This window comes from Trichomycterus rosablanca, chromosome 5, assembly GCF_030014385.1.
Source record: "Trichomycterus rosablanca isolate fTriRos1 chromosome 5, fTriRos1.hap1, whole genome shotgun sequence".
Lineage (NCBI taxonomy): Eukaryota > Metazoa > Chordata > Actinopteri > Siluriformes > Trichomycteridae > Trichomycterus > Trichomycterus rosablanca.
Window position 1 is genome coordinate 47,615,749 of NC_085992.1, and position 15,294 is coordinate 47,631,042.

The 15,294-nt window shown below is 40.2% G+C and overlaps 1 protein-coding gene across 1 annotated transcript in view; it reads left to right on the forward strand.

Moving 5' to 3' along the window:
- Positions 1 to 15,294, forward strand: part of fam13a (family with sequence similarity 13 member A) — a 108,303-nt gene that overhangs the window by 2,687 nt on the left and 90,322 nt on the right. The window contains exons 2-4 of the mRNA XM_062996241.1: positions 6,707 to 6,923; positions 10,400 to 10,609; positions 13,719 to 13,896. Of these exons, the coding sequence (XP_062852311.1) occupies positions 6,707 to 6,923; positions 10,400 to 10,609; positions 13,719 to 13,896 (605 nt within the window). The remainder of the gene's footprint in view (positions 1 to 6,706; positions 6,924 to 10,399; positions 10,610 to 13,718; positions 13,897 to 15,294) is intronic.

Sequence of the window (15,294 nt, forward strand, 5' to 3'; positions counted from 1 at the left end):
AGATACTGAGTGGAGAGCTTCCTGAACCATTTTTAACAAGTCAGAACTTGTGAGCACAGGAGCAGAATACAAATCACTTTATGAGGTCAGTGATGTAGTGAATAACAGGAATCTCCTCTTAATCACTGACAATTTGCCACTGTTGGGCCTCTGAGCAAGACCCTTAATTCTCAATTGTTTGAGCTGTTTTCAGTCATGAGTGTGAGTCGCTTGGGATGAAAGTGTCTGCTAAATGCTGCAAATGTAAATGGACTATGATTAATGAGAATTTACATGCATTTAAGTAAATGAGAAATGTAAAACTCAATAAATAATTAATCATCAGTAAACAGATCACTTTCAGTAGTAAAGCCATCAAGTTAATAATCCTATATTTTGGGACAGTTGGGATAGTGGTGGCCTAGTGGATAAAGCTTTGGGCTATCAATCGAAAGACATTCTTTCAGGGGCGAGGTAGTAGCATGTAAACTTTGCTCTTGTAAGTGATGCTGAAGAACGTGGTTCCAATAACAACGCTACTGAACGGTGTTCTTATGTTGAACTACTATTATGTAGGGACATATGTGGTTTGGGATGCAGCATAACATGGGTTTGGGGTGAAAAGTCTAGTGAAAATTTGACCGGTTTGCAAATTTTGGATGCGGCCATATGTATAATAGGTGAACAATTGCTGCACATGTATTAACTTTAACTAGCGTCTGATAAGTAGCTCAAATCCAACAGCTCAAAGTTGTGCTTCAATGAAAGAATCTGATCATTTGTACAAGGGCATCGCATGGTCAGTTTAAAAAACATGCTTACTTGCATTTCAGTAGTACAAAATACCAAGACATTCTGATAATTATTTGTTTATATTAGAAATTTGTACAATATATGACAAGGCAAGCTATTCACCAAATTGTAAAGTGCAGCGAAGGGAGCATCATGGTTGCAGCACAATGATCCATCATGTAATATGAGAATCTCATTATGCTATTCAGTGTGGCAGCACGACTCATGTGTTTGCGTGTGGCCATGCATAGGTTAGAGTGTAAGCGTGCGACTGGATATCTGATTACCCAGATTCATTATTTGTGTAGTAGCTTAGACAGGATTATATTGTTAACACACACCAGCAGCATCTCAGAGCTCCAGTAAACACACTGGTGACTGACACCACACATTTTAATTACACCAGTTACCATCACAAAATGACCAAACACACTGCATTTAATGTAGCAGGTAAATGATACATATTAAAACATATAGTTATGGTTTGTTTGGTATGTCCATATAATCCATATTCTAGAATAGTTTGTCTTTTTGTTTATAAGGACTTTAACATCATGTTTTACACACTTTGGTTCTATTCATGACAGGACAGGTAGTTACAGGTTACACATCAATGGCCAATTTTGTTCTCCAATTCACCTCACTTGCATGTCTTAGGAAACCGGAGCTTCTGGTAAAAGGACACACAGAGCTCACAGAAAGGACCTGGTTCACCTGGGAATCGAACCCAGGACCTTCTTACTGTGTCGTGACAGTGCTACCCACCAAGTCTAAATTGTTTGGCTAGTCAAATTCATTATGATATGTAATAGCAATAGCTTAAATGCTGCCTGAACAGACAATCAACCAAGGTAGGCCTTACTTTAATGAACCATAGTTATAAAACTGACAAGAGGTTGCAAATACAATGTCTTTTTCACAGTTATACATCCTGTTCCAAAGATGTTTCGTAGCAGCAGGAAGTGGCAAATATGGGAAAATATATGGTGCTTACAACAGAGATAATAACCTAGTTGTTTTTGGTCTTTATTGAGAACTTAAGTTAATTTATTAAAAATTAATCCCAGGATACAATAATAATTATACATAAACAAGGGGCAATACATATTTTTAAAGCATTGTATTGGCCCAGGCACGATGCCTCGGTTGGTAGCACTGTCACCTCACAGCAAGAATGTCCTGGGTTTGATCTCCAGCCGGGGCAGTCCAGGTCCTTTCTGTGTGGAGTTTGCATGTTCTTCCCGTGTCTGCGTCGGTTTTCTCCGAGAGCTCCGGTTTCCTCCCACAGTCCAAAAACACACAGTCAGATTAATTGAAGACACTGAATTGCCCTATAGGTGAATGGGTGTGTGTAAGTGTGTGTATGTGTGTCTGCCTTGCGATGGACTGGCACCCTGTCCAGGGTGTTACTGTGTGCCTTGTGCCCATTGAAAAGCTGGGATAGGCTCCAACACCAACCACCACTCCCCCTCCGTGACCCTGATCGGGTAAGAGGCTAATAAAGTGAGTAAGTGAGTGTATTGGCCCAATTGATTATATACACATATGCAACACTGATTTTGCCACGCTGTCCTCTTGTTTAAGCATCTGTCTCTGACTAGATCCATTCTTTATTCACATTATGACCATATGTGAACCTCATCCCACCCTGCTTTAGAAAAAAAACCCCAGCAAACCAAACAGTCCTCATGCCTTACATTAGCACTATTGAAGCCATATTAGCACCGCATGGTAAATTTGCTTCTAATTTTGTGCATGGATTTTAAAATTTGAACAAAAAGCACAACTCTTGTTAGTGTTACATGTGTGTACATGTGGATTACTGTACGTGTCTGGTATAAATTGTCATGCTTGATCTAAAGAGAACTGAAGTAAAACAGGCTAAAACACGAGCTAAACTTTGTCTATTGCTGTGCAGCTAAGGAAATTTTAATAATCCTTTTAATTAGCAAGAACTGCTAACAAGCACTGAATTCAAACAAGGGCAGCTTTGTTTCTGTATGTAACCACATCCTCCGATTCAACATGAAAAGATTTTTTACTTCATAAAAGTGCAGTTTCTAAACGCCACATGGCTGCTTTGATACCACAGTAGGACATGAAAAGCAAAGAAGACTTTGATCAGATATGAGATGTGAAAAATGCGAAGGCCTGAAGTGCAATCCAGTAAAACTGTCCAATAACTTTTAGGAAACAAAAACATAAAATATGAACCTAAGAATTGAAGCACATCCTGAGTTATTTAGAGGAAAGTGGATACATTTGGTTATTTTTATATAAAAGCTAGTATGTCAGAGCCTTACACAACTACATTGTTTTAATTGTAAAACCATGAAAAGAAACAGAAACATGAAGTAAAACAAAATTACTAAATGCATTTATGAGAATTTGTTCAGTATTTACATCAGTTTGACATATTTGTATATGTCTGTCTGGATTTCCTCAGGGTACTTAAGTTTCCTCCATCATCACAAAACCCGCAACGCTGTAGTAGTTATTCCACCCTGCCCCTTACCATCCAAGTTGCCATCCTATACAAGAAGTATTCATCTTACATTACATTTACATTTTTGGCATTTTGCAGACACTCCTTTCCAGAGTGACTTACAGAAGTGCTTCCATAGTAAACATTTTATTACTCTAGTTTAAGTAGACAACAGTCCAAGAACACAAATCTGCTGAAACCTGTAAAAAAAATTTTTTTTTTTAAGAAATGGAAAAGTGTGTTAATAAGTAAGTACAAGTCAGCTTAAAGATTTTTAAAGATTGCAAGAGACTCCTGCCTTGCAAGTATTCCTGCCTCATATGCACCCACAACAACCCTGGCCAGGATAAAGCATTAAATAAAAATGTATTCAGCCATAAACGATTATTTTATTTTACCAAACCATCTTGTGTGTGGGTGACAGAGTTTGCAGTGAGTCTGAAGCATCTTGATTTAATCCTTGTGTTCAGTCACTGCCTTGAATACATTTAATCTCCAAAAATGCAGAAAGTGGACTAAGTACTTCTAATTGCCCAACATGGCTGGTGGACAGGCCACTCCAAACTGCTCATTAGTACATAAGTCAATAACTTTGTAGGTAAATGTGTTACCTTGTCCAGATTATACTGTATTTAATTGCGGTAATAGCAGAACAGTACTGGATTAGTTATTTAAAGGTTGCTGGTTCGAGCCCCACAGTTTAGCAAGACCCTTAACTTCCAATAGCTTGTTCTGTATTCTGTGAGCACTAATCAAGGTGGCTGGTTTAAGTCAACATTGGGCACTTGAACAAGACCCTTAACTCTCAATTGCTTGTATTGTATTGTATTCCATGAGCACTGTAAATAAATAAAAAAAATCCTAATTTGCTGATAAATGCAGTAAATGTACTTCAGCTACAAAGCTGTTTGATTGTGGAATAATTACTTAATCACAGCAATTGTGGATTCGACTCCAATTCAACCTCATAAGTTACTGGGTTTAGAGTTAATTATGAGAGTCGATTCCACTGAATCATATTTCAGACTACAATTGACTCTAGACGCCGTGGACTAGCTGTTAGATTATAAATACCAATCCGGAGTTCTCTAAATCATCTGGTGTGATTAACTCACTTTATAGCACTAGCTGAAACCTCAAGTTGTCTTTATTAATTAAAACATTTATTTTACAACAACTCTTAGCAACGAAATAAGCAAAACTAACAGGAGCTAGCATCAAGGGAACATTCTGTAGTATCGCGAACGTGAGTCGAATGAATGAACCGAATCTTTGAGGTCGGCTCTCTTTCTCTACTGTCTTTTAAAGGGAAATGATTCTTATCTGGAATCGACTCCCAATTACAACGACGGCGCTATGACTGATCTACCAGAGGATTTACTTTGCAAAAAACGCTTATAAATGTTTATTATTACTCGGAATTAGGTCATAGCCGTAAGTAATATAAACGTGAAATTAATACATCTGTTTTAGTCCTTTAGTAGCGTTTAAATGGAAACAACGCTCATTATTCTCTCGCTGGTCTGTGAGATGTTCAAACACTTAAAGATATAAATTTTCCTAGAGAGCAAATTTGGGGGAAAATATAGAAAAAAGCATCTAAATCTAAGCAAACTCTGATGATTTAAGGTTAATAGCTTGTCTTAGTATTTAGCCTCTTATGTCGGTTACACAGTAGTCAGTAATGGATCTGCATGTATAGAGTTAGCTGGTTATGTGAAAGCTAAATACAATTATAGTTTTAGTTTATGTTTTAAACATACAATTATACATATTAAAATGCAAGCATTATATACATTTTATGGCTGTAAATATTCAGTTGAATAGTTTGGCAGAGCTTTAAAAATAATTTGTTCTTAAACACAAATTGTCACTATCCAGATAATGTCAAGAGTAATAAGCACATATTAATAAAACACATGCATTCATTTATCTAAAGTAACTGCTTCATCTTGGGTTGCAGTGGACCTAGAGGTTACCCAAAACACTGGGAGTAGGGCAGGAATACACCCTTAACAGGTCACCAGTTACCACTTAAAGGCAATTTAAAGTATCCGGACCAACTGCTGTAAAACAGTATTTTGTTTGTGTAGCACAATGAAGAAAAACGAGATACTCACAGGAAACCCTTGAAGAGACAACAAGACATGTCAGAAGCTTTTTTTAGTCAGTGACAAGGTGAGGTTTAAACCAGGGTCCAAACCTGGTTGCTCTTCAGCACCCACACTAACTGTTTCACCACCACGCTGCCTCTAATAAAAGTATTTCAATGATTTACCTAAAAAAAACCTTTTAAAGAACAGCTACACTTAACTATTTGTAATTGGTAGGTCTATATAATGTATTTTTCTCAAAACTTCAAAACAGTTTGGAACTTTAGACAAATTAATCGGGTGGCGTAAACTAGGATGGTAAATGGAGTTGAGGGTAAAAATGCTCACACCCGCGGGTGTCTACTCAGACAGGATTGGCTATATTTGAGAGAAGGGTGAGGCGTGGCCCAATCTCGCGATGGAATGGCACCCTGTCCAGGGTATTTCTGTCTTGTGTCCAGTGTTTCCTGGTGGAAAACCAGAATGAAGGTGGTAGATGAAAATGAAATGAGCCATTTTAGCACTGCAAGGACACTAGCATGGTAGTAACAGGGTTGTGTCTGTTGTACTGCAGGTGCAGCAGGTCTAGCAGTGTTGTTAGGATTTTAACTTCTCAGTGTTAATGCTCGGAGGAGAAATATATTTAAAAAAATATTAATTTATTTAGAATTGTGTATGATGTAGCAGCTTCAATAATGTTTGGCTTCAATGATGTTAGGTTACCCAATATGTTTGGTTTTTAATGAAAACGTATATAAACATATATAAAATAGAGAATTCTATTTTTGTGCAGTAATGATGTGGTCATATGAACTCCTATGCAAATGATTGGACACCTATGGTCAAATTCCATGTTTTAATGATTTTAGAAGATAAAATAAGTAAACACATCCTCTACAAAAAGCAAGCTTAAAAAGGCTTTTTATTTTAGCTTTAGAAATTAAAACCCATTTTTTTGTGTGGTAACAAGTGCACGTGCCGTATTTTATGATTTATTTGAATAGCTTCTGTTTGCTTTCCATATATTGCCAAACAGCTTTCCCTCTTTATCCATCCAGACTCAGTCACCTGTCCTTTAATTTTGATAAGTCACTGCTTGCTTTAGCTGTCAGTTCTTCTCTTTTTGATAAGTCGCCGCTTGCTTTAGCCGACTCCCTTAGCTACAGGTGCGCAGCAACAGGAGCCCTGAACAGAAACACATCCCTGCAGAAACACATGCCCTCCCTGCACTTCCCATGCCACTGTGTTTTGTTGCCCTGTCACTGCAGAGGCTCTTGACAGAACAGAATCAGCAATAATGTGGCAGAAGTTGACTGTACCCGTGGTTGATTTCTCTCCTCTTTTGTGTTTCTCTAAGCACAACAAGGCAGCGGTGCAGATCAGGATCAGGGAGGACATGAAGAGAATGGCGCAGCTGCCCATGCTGAAAAACCTGCCGACCCTCAACACCTCGGGGGACAAGACAGGTCAGAGGGCATTTGGTGTTTCCCTGATTGAACTGAGCGATCAAGGATTGGTAAATGACGGCGTGCCCTCGGTCCTGAGAGGCATGGTGGAGTACCTGAGACAGCATGGTGAGTAAGGTGCAGTGATAATAGACTATTCATAATATGAGAGCTTATTACAATGGCATACGAAAATGTTACATACATGTAAAGCAGCTGTAGCTTAGTGGTTAGGGGACTGGTCCAGTAATCAGAAGGTTGCCGGTTCAAGCCCCACCACTGCCAGGTTGTCACTGTTGGGCCCTTGAGCAAGGCCCTTAACCCTCAATTGCTTAGATTGTACACTGTCACAATATTGTAAGTCGCTTTGGATAAAAGCTTCTGCTAAATGCTGAAAATGTAAAGAAATCTAATATATGAGCTACACAATGTCAAATTTAATTATTAAAAAAGACACTAATAGACAATATTTAAAACTGAACAGCACAATGTAGATTATATATACTGTTTGTAACGGGACCACCTGTCGTGAAGATCAGCAACTAGGCATGGTTACAGAATCATGCCTGTCTGCGTCGCCATTTCTTGAAAGTCTCCTGCGCCTGGTTTCCATCTTCCGTCTTGCCACCCTACCCCACAGCCCAGACGTGTAGAATACAGACATTGTCACATGTAGTACACCACCGGTATCTGTCAGAAATTCCTGCAGTTCTTTCAGTGTTGCTGTAGGCCTCTTGACAGCCTCCCAGACCAGTTTTGTTCTCGGTCTCTTTATCAGTTTTGGAGGGATGTTTATTTCTTGGTAATGTCACTGTTGTGCCAGATTTTATCCACTTATTGATGACACCTTCACTGTGTTCCATGGTATACTGGGGCGGCACGGTGGCTAAGTGGGTAGCACTGTCACCTCACAGCAAGAAGGTCCTGGGTTCGATCCCCAGGTGGGGCGGGCCGGGTCCTTTCTGTGTGGAGTTTGCATGTTCTCCCCGTGTCCGCATGGGTTTACTACGGGTGCTCCGGTTTCCTCCCACAGTCCAAAGACGTGCTAGTGAGGTAAATTGGAGATACAAAATTGTCCATGACTGTGTTCGATATAAACTTGTGAACTGATGAATCTTGTGTAATGAGTAACTACCGTTCCTGTCATGAATGTAACCAAAATGTAAAACAGGACGTTAAAATCCTAATAAACAAAAATAAAATCATGGTATACTGTGTTTAAGGCCTTCACTTTATTTTGGATACCCTTCTCCTGCATGATACCTTTCAACAATGTTGATTTATTTATTTATTAGGATTTTAACATCATCTTTTACACTTTGGTTACATTCATGACAAGAACAGGTAGTTACTCATTACACAAGATTCATCAGTTCATAAGTTTAACATCGAACACAGTCATGAACAATTTTGTATCTCCAGTTCACCTCACTTGCACGTCTTTGTACTGTGGGTGGAAACCCACGCAGACACAGGGAGAACATGCAAACTGACCGCTCTACCTGGGGATCGAACCTTGCTGTGAGGCGACAGTGCTACCCACTGAGCCACTGTGCCGTCCCCTTTTCAACAGTGAGATCCCTTTAGCGCTGCATTAATGCAACTAAGTAAACGTCAGGAACATCCTACTGAAAGAGCTGAACTTTATATGAGGTTAGAAACACTTTAATGAATGACAGGTGTCACTGACTGGTATTTAACCTCATCCCAAATGTAAAGTCTTTATTCAAAACACAGCCACATCCCACATATAAGAGGGTGTGTGCAATTATGCAGCTACATTATTTTATTGTTATTTTTCTTTCTCTAAATAATTTTTAAGTTTGTTTTTTATTGCACATATTATGGGTCACATTTGGGAATGAGCAAGTTGGTAATAAATCTGAAACTATAGTATTTATCTCTCAGATTTTTAACATCACAAAAACCTGCCATTTTAACTGGGGTGTAAATTAACTTTTACTTCATATCCGCTGTATGTATGTTGAATAATTGTGACATGGATGCATTAACAAAATGTCCTGCTTCTCCAAAATACTGTACATTCATTTGTTTTTGTTAATTTGCTGTATCATTCAACTTATTAGGACTTCATCTTTCATGTATTAATTTCCGTGTGTGTCTGTGAACACTTTTTGTTCATTAGGATTTTAACGTCATTCATGACAGGAACGGTAATCACTCATTACACAAGATTCATCAGTTCAAGTTTAATATCGAACACAGTCATGGACAATTGAGTGTCTCCAATTCACCTCACTTGCACGTCTTTGGGCTGTGGGAGGAAACCGGAGCACCCGGAGTAAACCCACGCAGACACAGGGAGAACATGCAAACTCCAAACAGAATGAACCCGGACCGCCCCACCTGGGGATCGAACCCAGGACCTTCTTGCTGTGAGGCGACACTGTAGTTGCAATAGTAACAGATTTTTGATCAATAAAAATCTCGACTAATAAAAATGTAGCTGCAGAGATGCTGAACATTGGAATTAACTCAGAGCTTAAACTACAAATGATTTATTTAGTATTTAGTATCACAAGAGGTAAAGTTCATCATTTCTCCTCTGGGTGGCGGTATAATAATGTCTAATTCTACTGGTGTGACATTTTTATTGATGTAATCTAGTAGTCCAATATAAGGAGACTTAGTTCATTAAAGCATAATATTGTCCTGTTGTAGTAACAGCAGCATGCTTACCTGAAATTACTCTGTTCTTTAGCGTGCAGTTTAATATCATTTTTACAGCATTAGACTATCATGTATAAGATGAATCGTGAAATTGAATTGGGTTTGATCCTTGTCTCTGTTCACTGTTCATGCTGCCTTTATTACCCTCTTTATTGCTATAGGGTTAATTTGGTGTAGCCTTCCAGATTACTGGAGGAAACTGAAGTATTTGGAAGAAGCTAACATGGAAACTGGGAGATCACAGACATTAATTAAAAACCAGGATCAAACCCAAGACCTTAGAAACACCCATATTACCAGCGGTGTCACCATGCTGTCTGTCGAGAAAACACTAGTCCAGGTTGTCAGTCACCTCACAGTCATGCCATCTTTAGCATGTCAAATTGCCCGATTGTGTCATGATTCCTCTCCACCAATTCCGCCCCTGCTCTGATTAAGGAGAACGAGGCTAATCCACGCCCCCTCCGACACGTGGGCAGCAGCCGTATGCATCTTCACCTAGACTTGACGAGTGCATATGCGGATCAGCACTGTGTACGGAGAGACACACCCTGACGGCACTCTTTTCCTCGTCTCTGTGCAGGCGGCATCGATCAGCCAGCAGAGGTCGTAGTTGCGTTAGTGTTGAGAGAGACCCTATCCGGCTTAATATCCCACCCCTATCTGAACAACAGGCCAATCGTTGTTCATGTGGCAGCTCAGCCCAGCCGGCAGGCAGAGCAGAGCTGAGACTTGATACGATGTATTCGGGAACCCAGCTCTGGTGTTCTAGCGTGTGTTTTACCGCTGAGCCACCTGAGTGGCAAGAGCCCTGAATTTCTTACACTAACATGTAGCGGCTGATCGACTGCGTTGTCCTGACTTTATAAAAACTCTTACTACGATGTCGGCGTCTCTTTTTCTCGTACTCTCAGGGTTGCAGCAGGAGGGTCTGTTCCGTGTGAACGCCAGTGTGCGAGCAGTGGAGAGTTTGAAGCAGAGGTTGGACAGTGGAGAGGAGCTGGATTTTGAGAAGGAGGCCGAGGTGTGCACTGCAGCTGGGCTGCTGAAGCAATACCTGAGAGAGCTGCCAGAGGGCCTCATCCACTCCTCCATCCACAGCAAACTCATTAAGCTCCATTATGGTAAGGCTCACATGCCACACAGAAACACTGAAACCTCAGCAGCACACACTTGTGCACTGTTGTGGGTTTAAATCATTATCTTATAACTAAAATCCTTCTTGTGTACCAGCTTCAGCTTCACTCTTGTGTATATAATGTGAATCCAAACTTTACAGGCAGACACTTTGTGCTCTATTTCCATGCATAACCATTGGCTAGTCATTCAAGATCACACATATTTACAAATTATAATCAGGAATCTGACTGAAAGTAAGCTACCATAATGTAGCCTAATTTTCTTTTCTTAATAGTTGTTTTTTCCCCATAATGTGTCCATGTACACAACTAGAGAAATTATGGACAAGGAATTAAAGTCTGAAGACCCAAACAGAAGACAAGATTTTCTAAAGAAACACCATTTATATAGTTGCCCGTGGTCAGAATTGACTTAAGGGCACCTAGATACTGCACTGGTAAAACAGACAATGAATAAGTAATAATAATAATAATTAAATAATAATAATAATAAGAAAAATAAGACATGAGTACTTTTATTTAGTATTATAAAACGGATAGTTCCGGTCCTAAAATCTGATTGGCTGAGCCGCGTTCGAAGCCGTTGTAAAATCCCCGATAAACGCACACCTATGACCGCCTCACATCATTCCATATTAATACGCCACTGAATAGAAAAAGTTAATGTTATTTTTGCCCTCATGTTGCCTAGCAACACTGTTAATCGAACTATTTTGCGTCGCGGAAGAATGCTTTATTGTAAGTTTATACACAATAAATTAGAGATGTGCCGATCGGGGTTTTTGGCACCGATTCCGATTGCGATCGGGGGGAGGGGGGGTTGGGGGGGGTTTAGCAGTAAATAAAATAAATAAACTTAAAAAGAGCCTCACAGTGAAGATAAACCGGAGCAGCGCGCGCGTGTGTGTGTGTGTTTGTGTGTGTGTGTGCCCTTAGAAGAGACGCTTTGTTCACAGTATCGCTATAAGTGATTCATTGATTCATGAGTCGATTCATTTTTCGCCAAGCGTAAGTTTCTCTTCTCAGTTATCTCTCCGTGTTTACTGTTATTAATTAAATGTCGTGGTTTTAAATAAACACCAGCTACTACAGAACATTCTGTGTGACTCTCTTACATTAAAAAGCTTCATTAAACTGCTATTACCACAGATCTGTAACCGACCGTCAGACTCGTTCCGTCTAAGGAGCTAAAAGTTCAGCAGATGATCCTGAACTAACGAATTTGGTAATGAATAAACTTTTGCCTTTGATTGGCTCTGTAACATTTTCTGTTCTCATCTACATCACAAGTAAGAACCGCTCACGATTTACCAAAGTGAACCAGGAGTTTATATAACGTGCTGATAGAATCGACTCAGATGTGACCGGGTTGAATTATCTTTTTAAAGTAAATATTACAATCAGCAAAATTACATCGTATGTATGATGCACAACGTTAATGATGTTATTTTAGGTGGAGAGCTTTCACTGTGGTTTCTGTACGATGGTTGATAAATGGTGATGTGATGGTTGGCGTCTGGATCGATCCACTGAGCTGTTAACTTAACGTGATCTTTATATATCACACGATCGGATCGGCTACTTTTAGGAGATATCGGCCGATCGCCGATAGCATATTTTGATTAAAAATCGGCCGATACCGATTCATAGCCGATCGATCGTCCCATCTCTACAATAAATACATTTATGAATTAAACATTGTTGTATTTATTATATTTTATGTTGACCGCCGTTTTATAAAAGCAATAAGCCACTCGAGACCGTGCGTTACTGCTATGATTTTATCAAGGGAAAGAAGTTTTAGGCACTCCGCTTCGTGTCGTGCCAAAAACGTCATCCCCCGTGCTAAAATCACAGTAACGCACGGTCTCTCGTGGCTTATTGCTTTATTTTAACTAAGTACTTTATACTTTATTTAGCCTATTATCGCCCTCTCTAAATCACTATCAGAAACTGGTCAGAAAGGTCTTCAATCTTTACTGGGTCATCTATTACTTCGGATTTAACTACTCTTAGTTGAATCTAGGTGTATGTGAGGCTGCAGTGATATAATGCCCTGTAATCCAGAATTTTCTATATTATGTTTGTTTCATTCATAAGTAATCATTATTTTTAAAGACGGGAGTGGAGGCCTGATTGCTTCTTAATGTCATGTACAGAATGATATTTATGTCTCTAATATGTACACTGATCAGCCATAACATTAAAACCACCTCCTTGTTTCTACACTCACTGTCCATTTTATCAGCTCCACTTACCATATAGAAGCACTTTGAAGTTCTACAATTACTGACTGTAGTCCATCTGTTTCTATACATACTTTTTTAGCCTGCTCTTACTCTGTTTTTTAATGGTCAGGACCCCCACAGGACCACTACAGAGCAGGTATTATTTAGGTGGTGGATCATTCTCAGCACTGCAGTGACACTGACATGGTGGTGGTGTGTTAGTGTGTGTTGTGCTGGTATGAGTGGATCAGACACAGCAGCGCTGCTGGAGTTTTTAAACAACTCGCTGTCACTGCGGAACTGAGAATCGTCCACCAACCAAAAATATCCAGCCAACAGCGCCCCGTGGGCAGCGTCCTGTGACCACTGATGAAGGTCAAGAAGATGATCGACTCAAACAGCAGCAATAGATGAGCGATCGTCTCTGACTTTACATCTACAAGGTGGGTCAACTAGGTAGGAGAGTCTAACAGAGTGGACAGTGAGTGGACACGGTATTTAAAAACTCCAGCAGCGCTGCTGTGTCTGATCCACTCATACCAGCACAACACACACTAACACTCCACCACCATGTCAGTGTCACTGCAGTGCTGAGAATGATCCACCACCTAAATAATACCTGCTCTGTGGTGGTCCTGACCATTGAAGAACAGCATGAAAGCAAACTATAAAGGTATGTAGAGAAACAGATGGACTACAGTCAGTAATTGTAGAACTACAAAGTGCTTCTATATGGTAAGTGGAGCTGATAACATGGACAATGTCTGGTGGTTTTAATGTTATGGCTGATCAGTGTATATCCATTGTCTTTTCATGAGCTCCATCTTGAGGAGCAATGACACAGAGTTTGCTTGTATGTTTTGTAGATTGTAATGAGGACGACTTTAGCAGGAATGTGCAGAAGCTCCTGCTGCAGTTGCCGCCTGTTCACTACAGTGTCCTGTGCTACCTGTGCCACTTCCTTACTGAGGTTGAACAACAGCAGTGCCACAACCGCATGACTGCTCTCAACCTGGCAACCGTGTTTGGGCCCAATGTTTTCCAGTAAGTAAAGCGATACAGCCGAGTCATTAATGCACAACAGCAGTTACAGAAAACCAAGACTCATTTATTTGTTATATTAGTCAGTAAGATGTCGGAGTAATACTGGTTTGGTTGCCAGATTGTTATGTTATAATGTAAAGATGGGTCATTTTCCCCTGGTAACATTTAACAACATTTAGCGCAGACACCCCCATAGTGGTGGGTGATTCTCAGCACTGCAGTGACACTGACATGGTGGTGGTGTGTTAGTGTGTGTTGTGCTGGTATGAGTGGATCAGACACAGCAGCGCTGCTGGAGTTTTTAAACACCTCACTGTCACTGCTGGACTGAGAATAGTCCACCAACCAAAAATATCCAGCCAACAGCTCCCCGTGGGCAGCATCCCGTGACCACTGATGAAGGTCTAGAAGATGACCGACTCAAACAGCAGCAATAGATGAGCGATCGTCTCTGACTTTACATCTACAAGGTGGACCAACCAGGTAGGAGTGTCTAATAGAGTGGACAGTGAGTGGACACGGTATAAAAACTCCAGCAGCACTGCTGTGTCTGATCAACTCATACCAGCACAACACACACTAACACACCACCACCATGTCAGTGTCACTGCAGTGCTGAGAATGATCCACCACCTAAATAATACCTGCTCTGTGGGGGTCCTGTGGGTCCTGACCACTGAAGAACAGCATAAAAGGGGGCTAACAAAGCCTGCTGAGAAACATATGGACTACAGTCAGTAATTGTAGAACTACAAAGTACTTCTATATGGTAAGTGGAGCTGATAAAATGGACAGCGAGTGTAGAAACAAGGAGGTGGTTTTAATGTTATGGCTGATCAGTGTATAGTAATAAAACGAATATAAGCAAATTAAAATGACCTATCAGGAAAAGCAGTAAGAAAAATGTGGATCTTTAGCTGTTTTTTTGAAAGAGAAGCAGATATCAGACATATAAGACAAACATTTTATGTTTTTAGACCAAACATTAAATGTTTGTCCTATTTTTCAGCTTGCTGGTTAGCCAAGACATGGTTGAAGTTTCTTTACTCTTGTATAAATGTCTTTGATATAAGCAGCTGCACTGTTAAACTAAATATAAACTGTAAGCAGTGTGAAATGAACTGCAAGCATACACAGTCGAGTCACATTATTATGACCACTGCCTAGTTTCAATGACAGCAGCGCGTAGCTCATGAAGGAAGTTACGTTTCGTGTGCTGGCCTTGTGGGTATATAAGGTGTGTGATAGGCTGTCTGCACATACAGTACATCCCTCGTTGCTGTCGTGGGTGAAAGTACCATGGATAAAATTGTCTTCCCTGGAGTGGATGGGATCTTCCAGCAAGACAATACGACCTGTCACACGGCTAGAGATGTCCGACATTGGTTGGAAGAGCAT